A 19,160-nucleotide genomic window follows, 5' to 3' on the forward strand; every position below is an offset into this window, starting at 1 on the left:
GTCTTGGACTTGGCAACTTCTCATAATGTTAGCAAAGGTATGTGGGGTTAATGCTCATTTTGTTGCTGCTCTTTTTATTGTGATCCTTCTTCAAGTGCTCAGTGTTATCTTTTTTCCTTGAGAGTACTATTTTCCTTCTTTGGATATTTTTTCTTCATCTTTATTCCACTGTTCTTCACTCATTCCACCCTGTTTGCCAAGTTAGCATTTTTAACCTAGAGGTCAAGATCGTGATGTGAAACTAAGCTCTTTTAGCTTGATTTGATCTATGATGCAAGAATACACATTTTAAAAATAAATACTGCATGATGTAAAAGTTGAATTTATAATGCAGTGAAACTGCAGATTAAAAGTATTGAAACATTGCCTGATGAGGAGCTTCACATGCTTCCCCTAAGGTGCTCTGTCCTTAGAATGTTTGTCTTCACACAAATGTTGGTTGTAGTAAAATCTGGCAGCTTTCTGGCAGCTGTGACTCAGGATTTTCTCTTCTGAACTTAGATCCTGGACTGTTTTCAGTTTTACATCTCCTGTGTGTCATTGGAAGTTTGGTTTTAATGGAATGCCAGCAACAGTTCTTAGAAAGCTCTCATAGACATTTTATATCTTTGCCACCTTTAACAATGTTGTTAATGATGGTGGTCTTGAAGTTTCACTTTTCTGAAATTTGTTTACTATGTCTTTTTTGCTGAGTCTATATTTTTGTGTGTTTTTTTGCTGAGTATATTTTTGTGTGTGCACCTCATTCCTTCTCCACATTTTTTGACATTTTGTGCAGATCCCATGGAACTTCATCTTTGATTTCTTTCCTTTTGGTGCTCTCTTGTGCTGGAATGTTGTAATCTGTAAATGTCAACTATACAACCTTTTCTGTGCTGTCTCCTTGAATTAAGTAGAGTCTGTTATCTCTTATGCCTGATCTGAATGTCACCTCGAGTCACAGAATTAAAATACAGTTCTCAGTCCTCGCCCACCCTCCCCAGGAGTTGTCTGCTTATCTCTTTGAACACTGGATATCATTGCAATCCTGTATTAGTAATTAGCATTAATTGGTCAGGCCGTTACTTGTAACTCTAAATTTATTATACCCTGAATTTCCCTGTCTATGCAGTTTTTTAAAGTTGTTTATAAAGTTCAACCTTTTCTGGCAAACCAAGCAGAAACTCTAATATAGTGTCTCCTTATCTTAAATGTTGTTACTTAGTTATTCTCTTGGGTGGCTTGTACACCAAAGGTCAAATGTGGTAAGAATTCTGGAAAGGGCATCTCTCCTTTCCATTTCACCTTCTCATCTTCTGCTGTGTTCTGCTTCTGAACGTTATCACATCTGCCTGTTTTTCTTACCTTTCAAAGTGCTGAGAGATATTCTAGCTACAGTCATCAATAAAACGTTGCTATTTTCAGCTTCTCCATGGTATCAGCCTTCACCACCTACTTCTAATTTTTAATAAGCTTTTTTTTTTCCCCCTGTTCATAGATGTTTGCAAAGCTACTTCATTATTTTCTTTTTAATTTCTCACAGCCTCCTGTTCCAAGTTCTTAACTATGATGCCTTGAAACATTGTGAGCATGTTTGAGGTGCTGATGCTGCCTTATGAGAGAAAAGTATTAGCTCATTGTTCTCACATGGGTTTCTCTCCAGCTGATGTTTGCTTTGGGGTAGGATTTTAAGCTCTTTATCAAGATAGCATCTTTTCCAGAATGAGAGGAGAAGCTGGTCTATGGCTAACATCTTTTAACTCTGGTAATAGGAGTGCTAGTGTATTGGAGAAAAAGAAACTGCATGGATATGGCTACTCTTAAATGTGGGCAGCTTTCTGGCTGCAGGTCTTCTAGTCTTGTCATACTTTTTATGTATTAAGCCTTAAAAAGGACTGGTTTGGATTTTTTTTTCTCTGTTAAATGATGCCTTTTTATTGTACCGTGAAATTTTTGTATCACTAAAGAAGCAACTTGCTATGTAATAGATTCCCCTATACACACCTGGGTTCTCAGTAGCTTTGGAACAAAACTGAAAATAACTTCTTTTGTCTTTAAATCTTCTTGTTTTCTGGTTCACAGAATTAAAAGAAATTGTATTTATCATCCAGAGTCAAAGTAATTATTTTCATTCCAAGAAAGCAGAAGATCTAAAAAGAGATATTTTAAAACAGGCTGCAGATCTTGGAAAGGTATGTTTAGATAATATAGATTGCACCTTGTTATGTATGTTTTCACTGCATTTTTCTGAAAATACAGTTTTCTATTGTGCTTTTTTTGATCCATTTTATTTATTGTGTTCTGTGTGCTTATAAGGTAACTATCTCAGTGAGAGTTTACTGATTGTATGCCATGATGTATCACCAAGTAATTGTAATTTGAACTATCTACCTCTTTATATAGCTGGTTTTGTTTGGATGGCATTTCATGTAAAACTGATAACAAGATAGACTTGTAATGTTACCTTAAGACAAAGTCAGATTATGTTTTTTACTTCATAAGGAAGGAATCATTTAGGCAATACTTAGACTGATTTTTAGATGAACACTTTATTTTATTAGAGCCAGTGGAGATGCTGTAATGTAGATTTTGTCAGAATTTCATTGGATGACTGTAGCATTGTGGCAGTAGACCAGCAATGTATGTGGACATTAAAATCCTGACACAGGATTCCCTGCTTTCTCCAGCTATAGTCCTCCACACTTCTGTTGCCCATGTGGGTATTAGCTCCCATGGTGGTGCAGTTCCTTCTGTAACTACCACTTGTTCCTCTGCCACCCCACTGCAGAGTGAACACTCTGCCTGTCACCTGCTGGGAGGCCATGCTGGCCTGGCAGCTGCACATTGTACAAGTTTGGTTTTGTCTTAACACTTTAATATGAAATTTTACTTGTAAAGCTTGAGCTTTAGAGAGGAGAGCTTTTAAGATACTTTAATTGAAAGTTATGTGTACATAAATAATGCCTAATTTATTTGTTTTTAATAAAAATAACAGCAAAGTAAGAGGCATATACCATGACACGGAGTTGCTTTCTGCAAGGTTATTGGACCTATTTTTCAATTCCAGGTTCTTTGTTGTAAAGGGGGAAAAAAAAGGTCTGATTTAAATTTTCTTATGTATTTTGGCCTTGGAGTGCCTAAATCAGGTTCTTGGGCATTTTAGGCTTCATTTATCCAAGCTTATCAAACCTGTTGTTATTATATCCATTCTAAATACAATTTTTAATCCCTTGACAAAATCAGTAATGTGAACAGCCTTTGTTCTGCAGAGTTTTGCTCTTTCAGAGTCCTCTTTGGGATTGGGCAAGCATTCAGATACAGTGTGAAGACAGGATTATGCTTTTATCTGTTAAAAATAAGGATTTTAGTTCTGTAATTGGTGTCACAGAAAATCAGTGATGAAAAGATCAATAAATGGAAGTATAAATAGTTTCAGTGAGGCAGGAATATAGGCATATTTTATGGGAGAGAGGTAAAATCCTTTCTGTAACCAAAGAGTTTACATATGCATAGTTCTGCCTTGAGTAAACTGACCTAGCTTTTAAAAAATGTATTGTCTAATTAAGGAGATTCCTTTATGCAAATGCTGAAATGGCGGTACTTTTCCAACATTAAGATTGTTACCTGATACATTTGGGGTATCTCAAGAAGTGATGAAAATACATTGCATCAAAAATCTCATACCTTAATCCAGGAAAAGGGGAAATCCATCAGCGTACAGGAAAAAAATTTAGCAGAGGCAGCATGTACTTGGTTTGTCTAGATTGTTTTTGTCAAGCCATAATTCTATGGTCACCTACTGTGAGGCATGACTAGTAATACTAATTATGGAGAAGAGACACAAGATCTCTTAAATGCATGTCAATTTTTCATTAAAAATCATACATGTGAAGTTATTACTTTCAGACAAAGGAAGCTACATCCTTGCGTTTTCATTAATTATTATTTTCTGCTGTTTTAAAATGTGAAGTGGAAACAAGCAGCTAGATTTGTGTTATTTAATGAAACTAGAATATCTGCATTTCTTTAAAATGGACTAGATCAGTCACATTCATATTTGCTTTACATTAATATTTACAAGTAACTTGTCCATTTTTTTCTTCCACTGTGTTCTTAACACCTTTTTTTCATGTGAAACAAATCTGTAATTCTGGTCACCAATAGATGTCATTATTCAGTTCATGCTTAAAAGCATGTGGTTATTTATTGAATATTAACCAAAACTCCTAAGTCTATTAAACAATGTTTGGAACATAGCAATGAAGAAAATTGCTCAAGATTTTTACTGAGTTTCTTAATTTTCTGAGATTTCTTTATTTAAGAACCTCGCTAAGTGAGGTATCTATTCCTAAGATAAAACAGATACAAATAAGAAAGCTGTGACGGTGTGAAAGGATAATGTTTTGGACTCTTTCTGTCATCTGAAAAATACTTAAGACCAGGATTACTCTTCTGGCTACTACATTTAAGGCTAGAAGACAGGTAAAACACAGTTTTTGAAAAAGGGTAGATTTTGTCTGAAATTCTGCTTAGATGCAGTTAATGTTATTTGATTGTCTGAGGCAATGACATTGTTTTGAAAACAAAGATTTTTGTATTTCTTCATGAAAACTAGTCTAGTAGAGTAAATACCTTTTTTTTTTCCTTTTTTTTACTCCAAGGGTTCTTCTATTGAACACCCTCAGCCAATTCATTATGTTAAAAAACCACGTATTTTTCCCAAAAAGCCTAGAGATTAAATGTTAGCCTATGTATATTAACCAGAAAAAAATATAGCAAATAAGTAGTATTCATTATTGAATTAAACAAAAAGCAAAACCATCAACCAACAGCAAACACCAAAAAAAGAAACTAAGAATGTAAGAATAATGTTTTAAGACTGATACCATGGAGTACTGGAAAATGAAAATTAGTATCACATACTTCCATATGAATAATAGATGATGTGAAGAATGACCCCTATTTTATAGAAGCATGATAACTATATTTTGCAGTATTTTTACAATTAGGCTTACTTTTTTTGGAGTAAAATCCCACCTTTTATATCATCTCATAGGAATGAAATTTCACAGATTTAAATTATTCCTGGATATAAAGGGGAATATTGCTTGTTCATGAGTTCTAGGACTATTACCATAGTGATCATTAGCATCAGTTAAAAATAAGAAAAAGAAAAAAAATATGGAACTTTATGTCAAATTACCTCCATATTATGTTGCTTAAGTAGGTACTTGCTTTAGTTAATATCTTCATATTTTCATAATACGTTTTCTTTGTCTATCTCCCATTTTGGCTAATGTTGGAAATAGGTGACACCTTAGGAGCATTCTATAGTCGTGTTCTTGTTTATTTAAAACAATTTTGCAAAATCCTGTGTGCTGAAGTGCAGCAGGAAAAAAAATTTATCAGAAAGCCAGCTGGCCTATGCTGCTGGTCTATGCCTCAGAAGTTCAGTTTCTTTGTTATCTTACAGGATCACGTTGACAGAAGGTTCTATTTTTCTGCTTCCAGCACACATTGACTGTAACTCAGTATCCTAGCAGCTGCATCTATGAGGTTTAAAAGCCTCTTGGTGCCTATCTCAATTTTATTTTGTTATGTCATTAGAGTGATGGCCACAATATCTGTTGCCAAAGTGCCAATTGTTGTTGAGTATGGCATGTGTGCTTTAAAAGTCTGTTATTTTTAATTGTGTGGGCTGTACTGATGGCAGCATTGCACTGTTTCAATAATAAGGAAGATTTCTTGGTTGAAAAGTTGGAGAGGAGGAAAAAAAGTATAATTAGTTTGCTTGAATTTTAACGTATATATGTTAAACCATCTCCATATTCCTATCTGCAATGATCTGTGTCCAAATTGTTCCTGCTCATGTTTTGGCCATCTGTGAGAGACTACTTTCAGGGAATTTATAGACTATCTTTTTTTTCACTCCCATGCCAGTGGGACATGCATTCCTTTTCTGAGTGAATTAGTGTTTTCTGCAGTACTTCCTAGCTTTAATTCCACATCTGATTTCAGATGCTGGAGTGAAGCAGCTGAAATTTTATTGTCCAAAAGCCTCTGTAAATATTCCTCTGTTATTATTTTATATTATTCCCACAATGAATTCTGACATCCATAGCTCATCTGAAAGAGACTTTGAATTACTATCAGGCTATGATAGAAACAACTCTGAAAGTGTGTCTGTTTTTTTCTTGGTCTGTAGTAGCAGTTGCCTTATTTTATTCTTTGTTAGATGTATTCCACAAATGCACAGCCATACATTCTGCTTCCAGATTTACAGCAGGCTGTGTAGCTAAAATTTCCTGGCACTTCTGAGTCTTGGAGTAAGTCTGAACTGTTCTGCATTTTATTCTTAATGTAAAGCTCACATGCATGGTAATAATGCTGTGGCTATAAAATCCAGTGGAAGGGTTTCTCTCATACTGCAACAGAGTGGTTTAAACTGAACTCTGTATTTAGAAAAGCTCTTAATTGACTTAATTTATTGGAGCCCTTTCAAAATTAATACCATAAATAAAGGCAATCCATAAATATATCTAGTGCTTAAACTTCCAGATTTCTTTCTCAAATTTGAAACTCCAGTCTGAAAAACCTGTTTCCTCCTCCCCTTTCTATAATGGCTTCCATGCCATGGAAGCTGCTTCCAACTGAGACTGATCAGATGATTCATCTTTGAATCTTGCTGTTTTCAGCAACATTTAATTGATTTTATTGAAGTGTTAGGCTACATTCTCTTCCTCCATCTCCATGTCTACAATAGTTTATCTTACGGCCTGGTTTTCTACAATACCAAGATTTTAAAACTGGAACAGTGGTGGTTTATTCATAGCTTTAAATTATTATATTTCCCAGTGTTATTAGAGCTAGTGTCTATTATTTTTGTTTGTTTTGTTTAAAATGTTAATGTGCAGTCTGTTTCCTTCCTAGCAACAGCTTTCTTTTCTTCTACAAGGATTTATTAATGTCAAATCCTGCAGCCTTATGAAATGTGCTTGTCACCTTAGTTCTTAAAAAGCTTTTTCCTTAAGATGTAAGAGTTTATCCTGCCAGGAGTGGACAGTTTTTCCAGTCTTAATTTATGGAAAGCAGGGCTCTTTGGCATACCTTCTCTATTACCTTTCCTTCATTTTCCCATCTTTGTAGAAGAAAGATCAGATGGCAGTCTATTCCAAAGCTGTTGGGGAAGATACTGTCATGTCATCTGTGATACTGATCTTGTATGCCACTCTACTTGGCACAGGTCTTGGCCGTCTTTGACAGATCAGGAGAACTCCTTCCACTGCAAAATGTTGAACCTGGCACATGAGTGGCAGTAGACTGTGTGAAGGTGTCTTGCTGAGATGACAAGTTCTCCATTTCTCTGTGTTGAGGACAGAGACACTGATGGGGTACCTGGAGCATGTGGCACTCTTATTTCTCGAAAAAGTGAAGTCTCTGCAGGGAGTTCATCATGCACTCAAAGAACTAGAGTAATTAGGGAACATGGTACTGCAGTGAAAGAGAGGAAGGAAGATGTTCCAGTCTATATCAGTGGCCTCCTGAACCTACACAGATCCTTGACCAGAAGTTCCAATTACCTTATTACTCAGTATGAATTGCTCTTGTGATCCTTTTTTAAGTCTGTATTGCTTGAGTCAGACAATTGTACCAGTAACTACTGGGAGCCCTGGATCATCTCCGGTTTATGAATAGAAAATTCTGCATACAGGATTCCTTTTTTCTTTTCTTCCCTCTCACCCCTTTTGGTTAACATTTTCCAGTTTAGAGAATGAACACCTAACTTAGACTTGATGATCTTAAAGTCTTTTTCCAACCTTTATGATTCTATGATTAATAATTCTTTGAAGTATTGCCATACTAGTTGAATTTTCTCTTCAACTTGCATGCTTGGACCTTGCATAATATGCATTTTTTTGTTGTTTAGAAGATAAAAAATGTTGAAGTTTTTTCCTCCAAAGGTACACTTTTTAATTAACAAGTTCAAATACTTCTCTCAGTTTTCAAAATTCAGACTGCTGCTCAAACTAAGTATTTGAGTGGCTTTAAATCCATGTAATTATTTTATTTTTTATTAGATCCCAGTTAACTGAAAGTATAGCAGATGTGCCATACTCACTTAGCACATCTGGACTAGTTTTTGCACTGTTTCTACATTACCAAGTAGCTGAATGGAAAATGAGCAAATATGAAGAGCAAAGCAGTCATTGCTGAGGAGTTAACACTAGTGTTAAATGACATTTCAAAGGGTTTTGCTTTGAGCTAGTTCTGATTTGGTTCTGTGAACTACAAGTCTGTTAGCAGCATGTCTTCTGGTTTAATTCCATTCCAAAGGAATACAGTTTGTGCAGTCTGTGATGCCACACAGTGCAGTGAGTAGGAAAAATTGCACAAAAATGGACTAACCTAGACTGAATATATGAGGCAGTGTTAGGAGGCAGTAGGAGCTGGTTTTGGTCTAGGTTTCCATTTTGCAATTAGATTTGAACTTTATTGAGTGAGTATGTCTTTTTTAGATATTAATATGTGTGATTATAATTTTGACGTGGATCAATATCTCTGAATGTTATTCACATGTGGAAATGCCATTTTAGCTGGGGATGATTTGTGCCGTCCTGGGTGCTTACAGAGGTGCCTTTTGACTTTGTAGTCTCTAAAATCTTAGCCCTTTTCTTTGTTTTCACATGATACTGTTTTGTTCTCTGTAAATTGTGCACTTCTTATAGAGGTTTTGGTAAAGTAATGTGAAATTGCATGTAGTACTGAAAGATTTCAGGTATTCTTTCAGGTTTCCAATCCTTTTAATCATTTCTTTAAAAATATTTCATTCTGAATTATCTTTTTCTTCATTGCACATGCTCTTTTGCTCTCCAAATCTGACATCAGGTACTTTTTGCCCTTTTTCTTTGTACTGAAGATAGAATAAGATTAGTAGGTCAACCCGGATACACTAGATGCAGAGTGAAAATAATAAAATGAGAAAGGAAAAGCAACAGAGATCCTCCTGTATTTTTTGTAAGAGGCCGTCTAGCCTTTAAACATCTCCTCTATTAAATCAGAATTTATGCTTTATTAGATATAGGTAGAAGGAAAGGCATATGCAAGGCAAGTATTTTCATGATTTAGAGGAAATTTGGTAGAGAAAGAGCAGGTTTATGAGAATGTCAAAAAGAAAAGATAACTTGCAAAAGTATCAGATTAACTCAAAAAAAGAATGCTTTTTATTTATCATAACTCCTTTGATCTGCACAAATGGGGTTAGATGGGGGTTTTGTTAAAGATGAGATACTTAAGTATATGGTTCCCCTACTTAGACTGCAGTTTACTTCATATCTTTAACATGGGAAAATATTGTTTATATGTAAAATGCATACAATTCAGCTTGTAGTGTAGACACTAAATATATTACTGTTATTAACTATTTTTATCTCTATCTGGCTCCTATTGTACATTAAATACATGGCCACAAATAAATACCAGCAAAACTGCACAGTTTGTATGCTTGTTAAAACAAATGTTCTTGTAATGATAGAGGTTTGTCCTTCTGTCTTCCCACCTGCAGTCCTGTAAGCAAATGGGTTTTACCTTTTATGTTTTTACCATGAAATAGTTACATTTTAGTGAAATATCAGATGTGGATTATTCTGTTTCTAAGATTTGCCACTTCTACTAATTTTAATTTTTACACTTTTTAATCTGGGTCATTCAAAAGAGCATACATTTTTAAAACAGCAGATCATTATTTTTCATAGGTTTAATGCACTCCTGAGAGGGACAGTTATTCTTTAGAATGGTAGAGATACTTTCTTTAATGTATGAAGGTTGGAGGTTTTATGTATTTCTAGGTGCTGTGCTTAACTGCCCTTGGAAAGGATTTAAAGTAAACTTGTCAGAGTCAGGAAGCAGTGTGCACTTTATTTTTGTGTTTAAATAGGAGTTTTGTGTTAGTGAAATTTGGCTTATATTCATGAGATGCACCCATCAAACACAAATGGCATATGCATGGTGTAAGTGGAAAGGGATTAGGCCCTTGGGGTGTCAGGATGGTTTGTCTCAGCTTGACTGAACCCCCCTGCTCCCTGCTGCAGGCAGCAGCGCTGCTGAGCGTGTTCCCAGTGGGATACATGGGATATACAAACCGTGTACGTGGTCATCAGGGAAGACCAACACAGGCAGAAACCACAGCACTGGCAGGAACTGCACCACTGGCCTGACCTGGTTTCACTTCTCAGGCTGATCAGGAAGAAAGCCTGTTTGTGGAAGAGGTACACATGGATATATGTACCTACACTGCGGATGCCTCCAGTAGGTGGTCTTTGACATTCAGTCTGTGCAGTGACTAGTCCTCACGTTCATGGTCTCCGTATTACCAGCATGTGAGGCTTGCTATGCAGCTTGCAGCTCCATGACAGTTACTGGTGTTTAGCCTGCTCCTACACACACACACACACACACACACACACACACACACACACGCACACACGTTACAAGTCCTCCCAGTATCTTTAGACACTTGGTGTACCCAGTAGCTGCCCCTGGCCGCCCTAATCCCTTACACGTGTGTGCACGTGCGCGCACACACACACACGTAGTAATGGGTCTTTCTGGTAGCTGGTGCAGACACTCTACCAGTAGCTAACCTTTGCACCCCAGAGGCACTCCTGTAGCTGGGACCTCCTGTTTCCTCCAGTGACAGCATCTGTCAGGCCCCGGTGTCTGCCCCAAAGCTGCTGCTGCTCTGATACCTGGCTCCCTACTCCAGCTTGATGCTCATGAGCAGTTACACACTCTGACACACACACAAAGTACATGCACCCCCCCACTCCCCAGTTCCTGGCAGCACAGACAGGTGCACCCCTATGGCTCATGGTCCCCTCCCCAGTTGCAGGCACTCAGATCTCCAAATATGCACAGAACCTCCTGCCCAGGAATAGTTAATCAATGGAGTAAGATAACTGCCTATATATTATGGAAGATAGAGATCTCTCCTGTTTTTTGTATGAACTACTGAATAAATTATGCAGTTGGGTTTGTCAGAGGACCATGTTTAAAGGATATTTTCTTGGGAACTTGCCCAGAATGACAGCTTGTCTGTTAAACATCTGGATCTATCACACTAGGCAGATTTCATGTAATAAAAGAGCAAAGAAATTTATAGAAAAAAAAGTTGCTTTGTAGGAAGTTTCTTTGATTTTTCAGTAAGAAAAAAATGCAAACTACTCGTTTTGATTTTTGCATAAGCCCATGGCGTTTTGTCATGCTGTTAGAGTGACAGGTCAAAGCTGAACTTGGCAAAGTAAAGTGTGTTAGAACTCTAACATAATTACTGTGTAACATGATTATCAAATGTAAAACTTTGCAGAATACCCTACATAATTTTAAAGTTTATTTACAGTATGGAATTTTATGATATGGTAAAGAAATAAGTATGATATATTCTTTAATTGATCACATGGGACCAATGCAAAACATTTAACTTGAAGTGTTTTTGCTTTGTATCTAGTAGAGAATTAAGAAATCCTGTGTTGAAAGAAACAATCATACCATTCTAAGTCATCTATTCTGCAGGGCCATTTATCAGTAAAAAACAGTTAAGAACTAAGTCATTCCAGAGTAATTTTTTTAAGGTTAGTTGGTGTTTAGGAAAAAAAGTGCATTTAAGTCAAGGTTAATGGGAATGTTTTTGTTTTTCTTGAAGGAATTACCAGTGGTTCTGCTTATTCATCAGATGGAAGGGCATGAAGGTGCATGGACAATATTACCATTAATGAGAGAGTAAGTGTAAGGAATGCCAGTAATTTTTAGAATTATTTTGTAACCAAGAACATAAATATTAATTACTCAAATGTATTTTTTCAGAAGTAAAATGTGTGAACGAGAGTTTGTAACCTTATCTTTTTACTCGCTTACTTTAATGTCTTTTTGGTTTTCCAAATAAATTTTATTTTAAATTTCATTAAATCAGTGAAAGCTGTTTTAAATAAAAGAAAAACAATAATATAGCATGACTGAACAGCTGCCTTCTTCAACTCATTGTAGGTTTTAAAATTATTAGGGAAGTAAATTAGTCAAAATAAATACCATTTTAAAATGTGTATTTTCCTATTTGGTCCTCACTTGGCGCAGTGTAAGGTATGAGATATTTCAGAACTTTGGGCCTTTCAGATTACTTGGCTGAATGAAGTGAATAAACAGGTTTTAAAAATAGATGATAATAATACCTGTTTGGCGTTTCTATCTTTTATTGCTTTCAGTGTTTCTTGGAGGTAATATGCCTCTATAGTGCAAAGGTGTAGATTTCAACACTTTTAGGAGCTCATTTGGCTAATTTTCATCCTGCTATGGTCAGAGAAGGCAGGTAATCTCAAATACTTTTTTGTCTTAGCGTGGGCAGATGGCTCCAAGGAAGACATGCTGCATTTACATGGCAGTATGTTGCAAACTGTCAGGAAGCAATCATCCTTGTTTCAGAAAGTCTTAAAAGTTCTTTGGTGCTGAGGGCTATCCTATGCCTGAAACTTGCATTTGAAATTGATGCAGCCTCTTGAGCTCTAATTTAGTTAATATAATTTATTAGAGTTACTCAGAAGGATGGTTTGGTTTGAGTTTTTTGCATCAGAGTGGTTGCAGGGACAGGATGCTTTTCCTTCTGCTTTTCATTGCTTGCTGTGTGTAGAAACATGAAAATAATGCTTGCATAGAGCTGTCTTTGAGATATGTGTAAACTGTGAAAAGAAGCAAAAGGAGAATTAAAGTAAATTGGTTATGTTCCAACTATTATTCATCGTTGTTTTTCCTTCCTAGCACCTGTTTCAATGACCTAGTGGTTCCTCTTTGAATTATTTATGTCTCAGTGCCAGGGTTTACAGACACAGCTCTTACAAGAGAGCAGAACTCAGAAACAAAAATACAAATGCTCATTTGTATGTTAAAACATAAGAAAATTCTTCAGAAATCAGAAGGGAAAGCTTAAGTACAAGGTTTCCATCTTGATAATTCTGGAATATGCCACTTTTAGGAGAATAAAAACATGGAGTGGTTCAGAAGTATGTTGATGTTGTGAGGCTTGTACTGTTTAGTTTTCTCTATGGACATAAGAGGAGGATGGGAGATCACCCCAGTCTGCAGCAGCTGTTGGAATTGTGATATAAAATGTATTCTTATCTGGAAACTGCTTTCAAAATAATAGCTTTCCTCAGTTCTGAAGATGTCAGCATTTTTAAAGAGGCCTCTATATATTTATGACAATTCTTACTTCTTAGTTTTTTAGCATAGGTCAACTTGACCAAAATACTTTATTTCAGATCGAATCATAAAATATCAATTGTTGGTTTTTTTACACAATGGATGTTTTATTACTGTCTCCAAAAGGCCCACCACATGTCTTCTCAGTAACCATGTTCATTAAGCAGAGAAGTATATTTTTTTAATTGTGACCCCAAAACTGTATCTTACCTGAGTATCTCCAAATGTCTCCTTGCAATCTGAACTCCAAAGCTGTGTGGTATGAGGTCTGTATAAGGCTCTCTGCAGGCCTTTAACACTTAGCCAGATTAACGGATCATTCTTTTGGTGAACTTGCATGTGCTATATTCACAAGATGCAGTAAGTCTTTGTGGGGTGTCATTCTGGTGTATTCTCCTTGCCCTTCACGCACCTGCTTTTGTGTAACCTGATATTTCTCCTAAAATTCTAGCTGAGCACTAAAGCTTGAGAGAAAAACCATCAGTCTTCACAGGGCATTGAATACTGTACGTATCTAAAAACATGAGGGTATTTGATACTCTTTCTCTACTCGTTTGGCAAGTTTCAGAAGGAATGGCTAGGAGGTGTCTTTCCCAGCTGATTGTATCTTTTTTGCTTGTCTGAAGGACAGAGATGCCCAGATTTCAGTGTTGAGTAGACAACAAGTATATGCTCCTATGAACTAAAAGGATAAATGGATCCCGAGTTCTTCTGGCTGTTACAGTATAGCAGATTAAGTATCATAAGCAGAAAGCAGTGAATAATCAAATACTATTGCAAGACATAAAGGAAGCTTTATAGGAAGTCATGGTTTAACCTCAGCCAGCAACTAAGCACCACACAGCCACTCACTCACCCTGTGGGATGGGGGAGAGAATCAGAAGGGTATAAAGGTGAGAAAACTCATAGGTTAAGATAAAGACAGTTTAATAGGTAAAGAAAAAATCATGTATGTCAGCAAAGCAGAACAAGGAATTCATTCCCTTCTTCCCATCTCCAGGAAAGCAGGGCTCCATGACATCTAACAGTAACTTGGGAAGACATGTCTGATTTTATGAGTAGTCAGTCCTGTAGAGAAAGAAATCTGTGATGTTTATAGGTGCTAATTTTGTTATCCCCTTTGCAGATTATTTTAAAAATTAAATCAACATAAAAGCTATGCAAAGGAAACTGAACAAGATGGTTGGTTGGTAGGTTGGTTTTTTTCCATTAGGATGTCATGCGTTCTTTTGTTAAGTAGTGGAAGAGTTAAGCTGGTAGGAGTAGAGAAATGAGGAACGAGAATTTTTTGAAGGAGTCAAGAATCCTGCACTGACTACAGTGTTAGCTTTGAGGAAGGTAGGGGAGTCCCTTCAATCTGTGTAATTTCACTGTACTGAAAAAGCTGATCAATCTTTTGGGTTGGAGGTGATAATTGTCAAACAACTGTGGAAAAAATCTCTCATTAGGCATGTTTGTGATAGTTGCAGTGGTGTTAGATGTCCAACAGTGGGGTTCCTTGGCAGAAAGTTAAGGTACAGAGGGGAAAGTAACTTAAACTGTTATCTATAAACTTCTGAATTCATAGGTGGCTATAAGACCTGTAGTGTCCTATGTGGACAATCTTTATGTATGTCTATTCCCTTCTTTCTGGAATAACTATGGTGCTATATAAACAGCAGACAAAGCAATATCTTTATCCATTCACTGTAGGCCTTGATATTTAATTCTAAGGTAGTAATAAAAGTTTAAATTTTGTAATAAAGGAATAATTTATTGCAGAGTACTAATATTTGGGGAATGTGGGTTGAATCTATCATTCTGTTCATAAGCCAGCTTATTAGTAAAATGTTAATTTCTTTTGTTAGCTTCTCTGTTACCTATGGTAGGAACTCCACCTGGATTTTCTTCTGTGAAGAAGATACAAGAATACAAGTTGTAAAGCTGCTAGAAACACTTGGAAGATTTGACGGTTCTAAGGTGAAATAAAAACTTAGATATTTAACTTTATTTTGAATGTGCTTGAATGGAGTTTTAGATGAAACATGGAATCATTTTAAGTAAAAAATTATAAATTCAGAATTTTAGAATTCCTAGTTACAGAACAGTTTCTGTGGTCCAGAATTCAATTTTTTTAACATGGCCTGGATGGCTCAGAGCTCCAAACATTGGAAGAGATGTGCCCAAACAGCTTAAAATAGGGGAATAGATTTCTGTTTCTGAGGCTGAACATGAGCAAGGTATTTAACATGAAGCAGTATAAGAACCTGTCTAACTGCTGAAAAACTGTTGAAATTGAGTGGAGAAAAGTTTCCTTTTGCAGATAGCTGGAAAATGATGTAGCAGTAGTAAAAAGATGAATAGAGTCTGCCATGTGGTCCCTCTCCCTGTTTTCCTGTCTGCCATCAGTTCCAGTTATCATCAGACAGAATGACTGATGTTAGTTTGTCTAAATGTCTCTCGTCTAATATGGTAGGGTATTTTATTTGCAATCTGCTTCTGAACTCTCTTGGTTCCAAGACAGATTTCTTTACCTGCTGGAAAAGAAATGAGACCAAAAGACTTGCAGAGCAGAAGAAAAATGCAGTCACCAAGGAATAAAGTAAATTTGGCAATGCAGCGTGAAAGCTGTTAATTCTTGGTGTTGAGGAGAAGACTCAGCTTGACCTCTGTCCTTTGCCAGGAATAAAAGAAGTAAAAATCTTGTATGTGAAATATGTTTTGCCTCTTTATTGCTACCTTGACTGAGTATGGAATCCTGCTTCAGGTCTCACTGTAGCATTTTTACTTCTTTTGCAGGCACATGGCCTTGTCAGTTTTTTCTCACAATTATTTTTTTAAATAAAATGCGTAATAATAACTCAGAGATCTTATTTTTTTAACACTGTCTTCAAAATGGCTGAGTGAATATATTCAGACATTTGGAAAATCGATTTGTTCCTATTTAAGAAACACCTGCTCCTAATTGATGTTCTAGATTCTGCTCTTATGCCAATTTTAATCTCCCCATTGCATCACATGTAAATTCTACTATAATAATAAATTATGTTCAAACCTGCATTGGAAGTAAAAGATTTTGCTCTTGTACATAGTAATCATCATCTTAGTGTAACAGCCTATAACTGATTCCTTACATACAGCAGAAGTCCATCAGTCAGAAAATGTAAAGTGAGTTAGACCAGAATGAGCTTATTCATTATTCATTCTCAAACATCAGCAGTCTGCATAATAATAAGCTGGTATACATTAATCACAATAAAAAGTCTAGAAGAGGCATGTGAATAGTTAATGAATCTGCAGGTTTTCAGTCTGGTTATGTAGAGGTTAGTAACAACTATTGAGACTGATATGTAGTAGTGAGGGGAAAAAAATGTGTAAAAGCATCATAAGAGACTGTGGAGAAATATTAAGAGAATGACCTGCATTGATAACCAAGCACATTATTGACTGCAGTAAAAACCAGTGAGGAATATCTGATTTACATAATGACCTCAAGGCAAGCACTCACATGGTGAATTATATCTGAACATCAGGAAACCCTTTCTTACTGTGAGAGTGACTGAGCACCTGCACAGGTTGCCCAAAGAGCTTGTGGAGTCTCCATCTTGAGACATAACTCACAAGACTCTAGATGTGGTCCTGGACAACCTGCTGTATAGATGGCCCTGCTTGTGAATTAAGTTAAACCACCTGATCCCCAGAAGTCCCTTCCAAACTCAGCTTCTCTGTGATTGTGTTTTAACAGCAGATTGATTCAAGCTATTCTTTCATAATGGAAGATGGAAGCAAGGTTATACCAAATTGTATGTTCCTTTCCTCATCCTGTTACCATAACCAGATGACAGTCTACAGCCCCAAAGATAGCAGAATGAGTAAACCAAGCTGATGGGTATCAATGACTTAGTAGCTGTTGTTACCTAAAGGGTATAAAAGGTCTGTCTAAAGAGCAGTTTGTCTTGGAGAATCATAAAAACTCATAAGGTGTTGTAGTAGGACACGGTAGGGATGTGACAGCTGAATTCTCCTGTCCTCTGTGCCAGATACAAGTTGAAAGGATGAATTCACCACAGTTAACTTAGTATTTGTAAGTGGGTACAAGACCAAGTACAATCAACTTAGAAAGCAAGTTAGGTAAAGTCAACCCTGCCCTCCTTGAGGTCTGGTATTGGGTTTTCTAGCAGCAAATTCCTTCTATTAATTCTTCTTAGCTATTAGTTTAAAGTATTCCAAAGTCTTTGGAGCGCTCTTACAGAAGGTAAGTGATTTTTCCGATTTTTTGAAGCACAATATATTAACTGATGCTGTGGATGGTAGTTACCTGTCATGCAATAAATTGCATTATTTTCTCTTATCCAGATTTTTGCCAATATGCAATTTGGTTACCATCACTCCTTAAGTTACTTTATAAGTTCTTTCTCATATAACTAATTTAATCTTGTAAAGGCAGCCTGCACAGTTTGACCTGGCTTGCATATCAGTAATTAAACAATGTTATGACTAAATAAACTTGGAGAGTATTGGCTGTTATCTGGAAAGCTTTCAGTGTGATTTTTGGCTTAATATTGCCAGAAATAATATTATGTGAAAACCTGAGGAGGGTATATGTATGGGTTTAATTTTCTGTTTTATTTGTAGAGCAGGGAAAGTAAGATGTGGGGTTTTTTTTCGTCCATAGATTTGATGTAAAAATTAGCATGCAAAATTAGGATAAGTAAAAACTTCTGTTCACTGCATAGCATAACAAAGTGGAGGTTCATAAAAAAAAATGTACTGTCACATTAAAATGTTGCTGTTTATTAACTATTTCTGAAGCAGAATAGTGTTTTTATGTTGTCAGTATTTTGAAACCTTGCAGGCTGTGGAAGAGTTAAAAAATATGTACAAATTTTTATTATTTCAGGGCAATCATCCTGTGTATAAAAGCTAGTATGTTTGCCCATATTCTTTTATGTCCCAATATTTTGCCTTTTTCTTAATCCTTCCAGTGAACACTATTGAAGCCTTTCAATAAAGGAAGGAGAAAACAAGGTCTGTTGTGATTGAAGGTATAAGTTCAAGGCTGAGTAAGAAGGTACCAGGTAGCAACTCCTACATAGGTGATTTAAAAAATGGTGGAAAAGCCTCAACCCTTACCTTCTTCACCTGTTGGGTAGTATTGGTTTAACTTTGGTTGTTTCCTCAACAGATTCCTGAATACTTAGCTGTTGGCCTCAGCAGGCACATGAGGGTAATGAGAGCAAACAAGTTTTCAGCATTGGTGTTACCTGAGGAAGTTGCTGGTTGAGTACAAGATACATTCAATTTAATTTTATTGAGAGTAGCTGATCAAAGGAGAGGGAAGAAATGTGCAGAATTCATGGGCAATGCACTCAGCACCCCACGCAGGGACATGCAATTAGCCTTACACTTGCATCAGTCCCTTGGAGAGCTAATGTTCCTGGCAGGGGAACACTATATGTATCCTGTATCTTTGACCCACAGTTGCTTAACATGGGTCCTGGCATCCTTGCAGAGGTGGGGTTCTTGAAGCAGGCAGCACCCCATGGCTTTAACTCTTATGTGTGCAGCAAGGCAAGCATCCCTGGTAGCTCCCAAGGGTTGCCCTTTTATTGCTTTCTGGGCTGCCAGGTTGAGCCCTGGCTGGAAGCTCCAGGTTGTGTCCAGGCAGCCAGGCTGTGCCTGCTGGGGCAGCCATACTTGCAGACTCCTGCCAGGCTCAGCCAGTGGGTTTTGGCTGGAAGTGTCTCCTGGTGTATGCAGGTCTCTCTTCTGTTGTTTGCTGACTGGCCCTGGCCAGATCTCACTCATTCCTCCCATCAACTCTGGGGAACTATACCATGTAGCTCAGTCTATATATATAGCAACATCTGCTAGGAGTTGAAAAGATAGCTACTGAGAAGCAGGATGCTCTTGGGGTTAGACCAAGTTTTTTTGGCCAGATATTTTTTGTTTTTAAT

At 36.7% G+C, this 19,160-nt stretch overlaps 1 protein-coding gene across 1 annotated transcript in view; it reads left to right on the top strand.

Annotated features, from left to right (window-relative positions):
• Positions 1-19,160, top strand: part of B3GALTL (beta 1,3-galactosyltransferase-like) — a 48,555-nt gene that overhangs the window by 8,599 nt on the left and 20,796 nt on the right. Inside the window, exons 4-6 of the mRNA XM_010005658.1 lie at positions 2,062-2,171; positions 11,678-11,754; positions 15,072-15,183. Of these exons, the coding sequence (XP_010003960.1) occupies positions 2,062-2,171; positions 11,678-11,754; positions 15,072-15,183 (299 nt within the window). The remainder of the gene's footprint in view (positions 1-2,061; positions 2,172-11,677; positions 11,755-15,071; positions 15,184-19,160) is intronic.

Source organism: Chaetura pelagica, unplaced genomic scaffold, assembly GCF_000747805.2.
Source record: "Chaetura pelagica isolate M959 unplaced genomic scaffold, ChaPel_1.0 scaffold269, whole genome shotgun sequence".
Lineage (NCBI taxonomy): Eukaryota > Metazoa > Chordata > Aves > Apodiformes > Apodidae > Chaetura > Chaetura pelagica.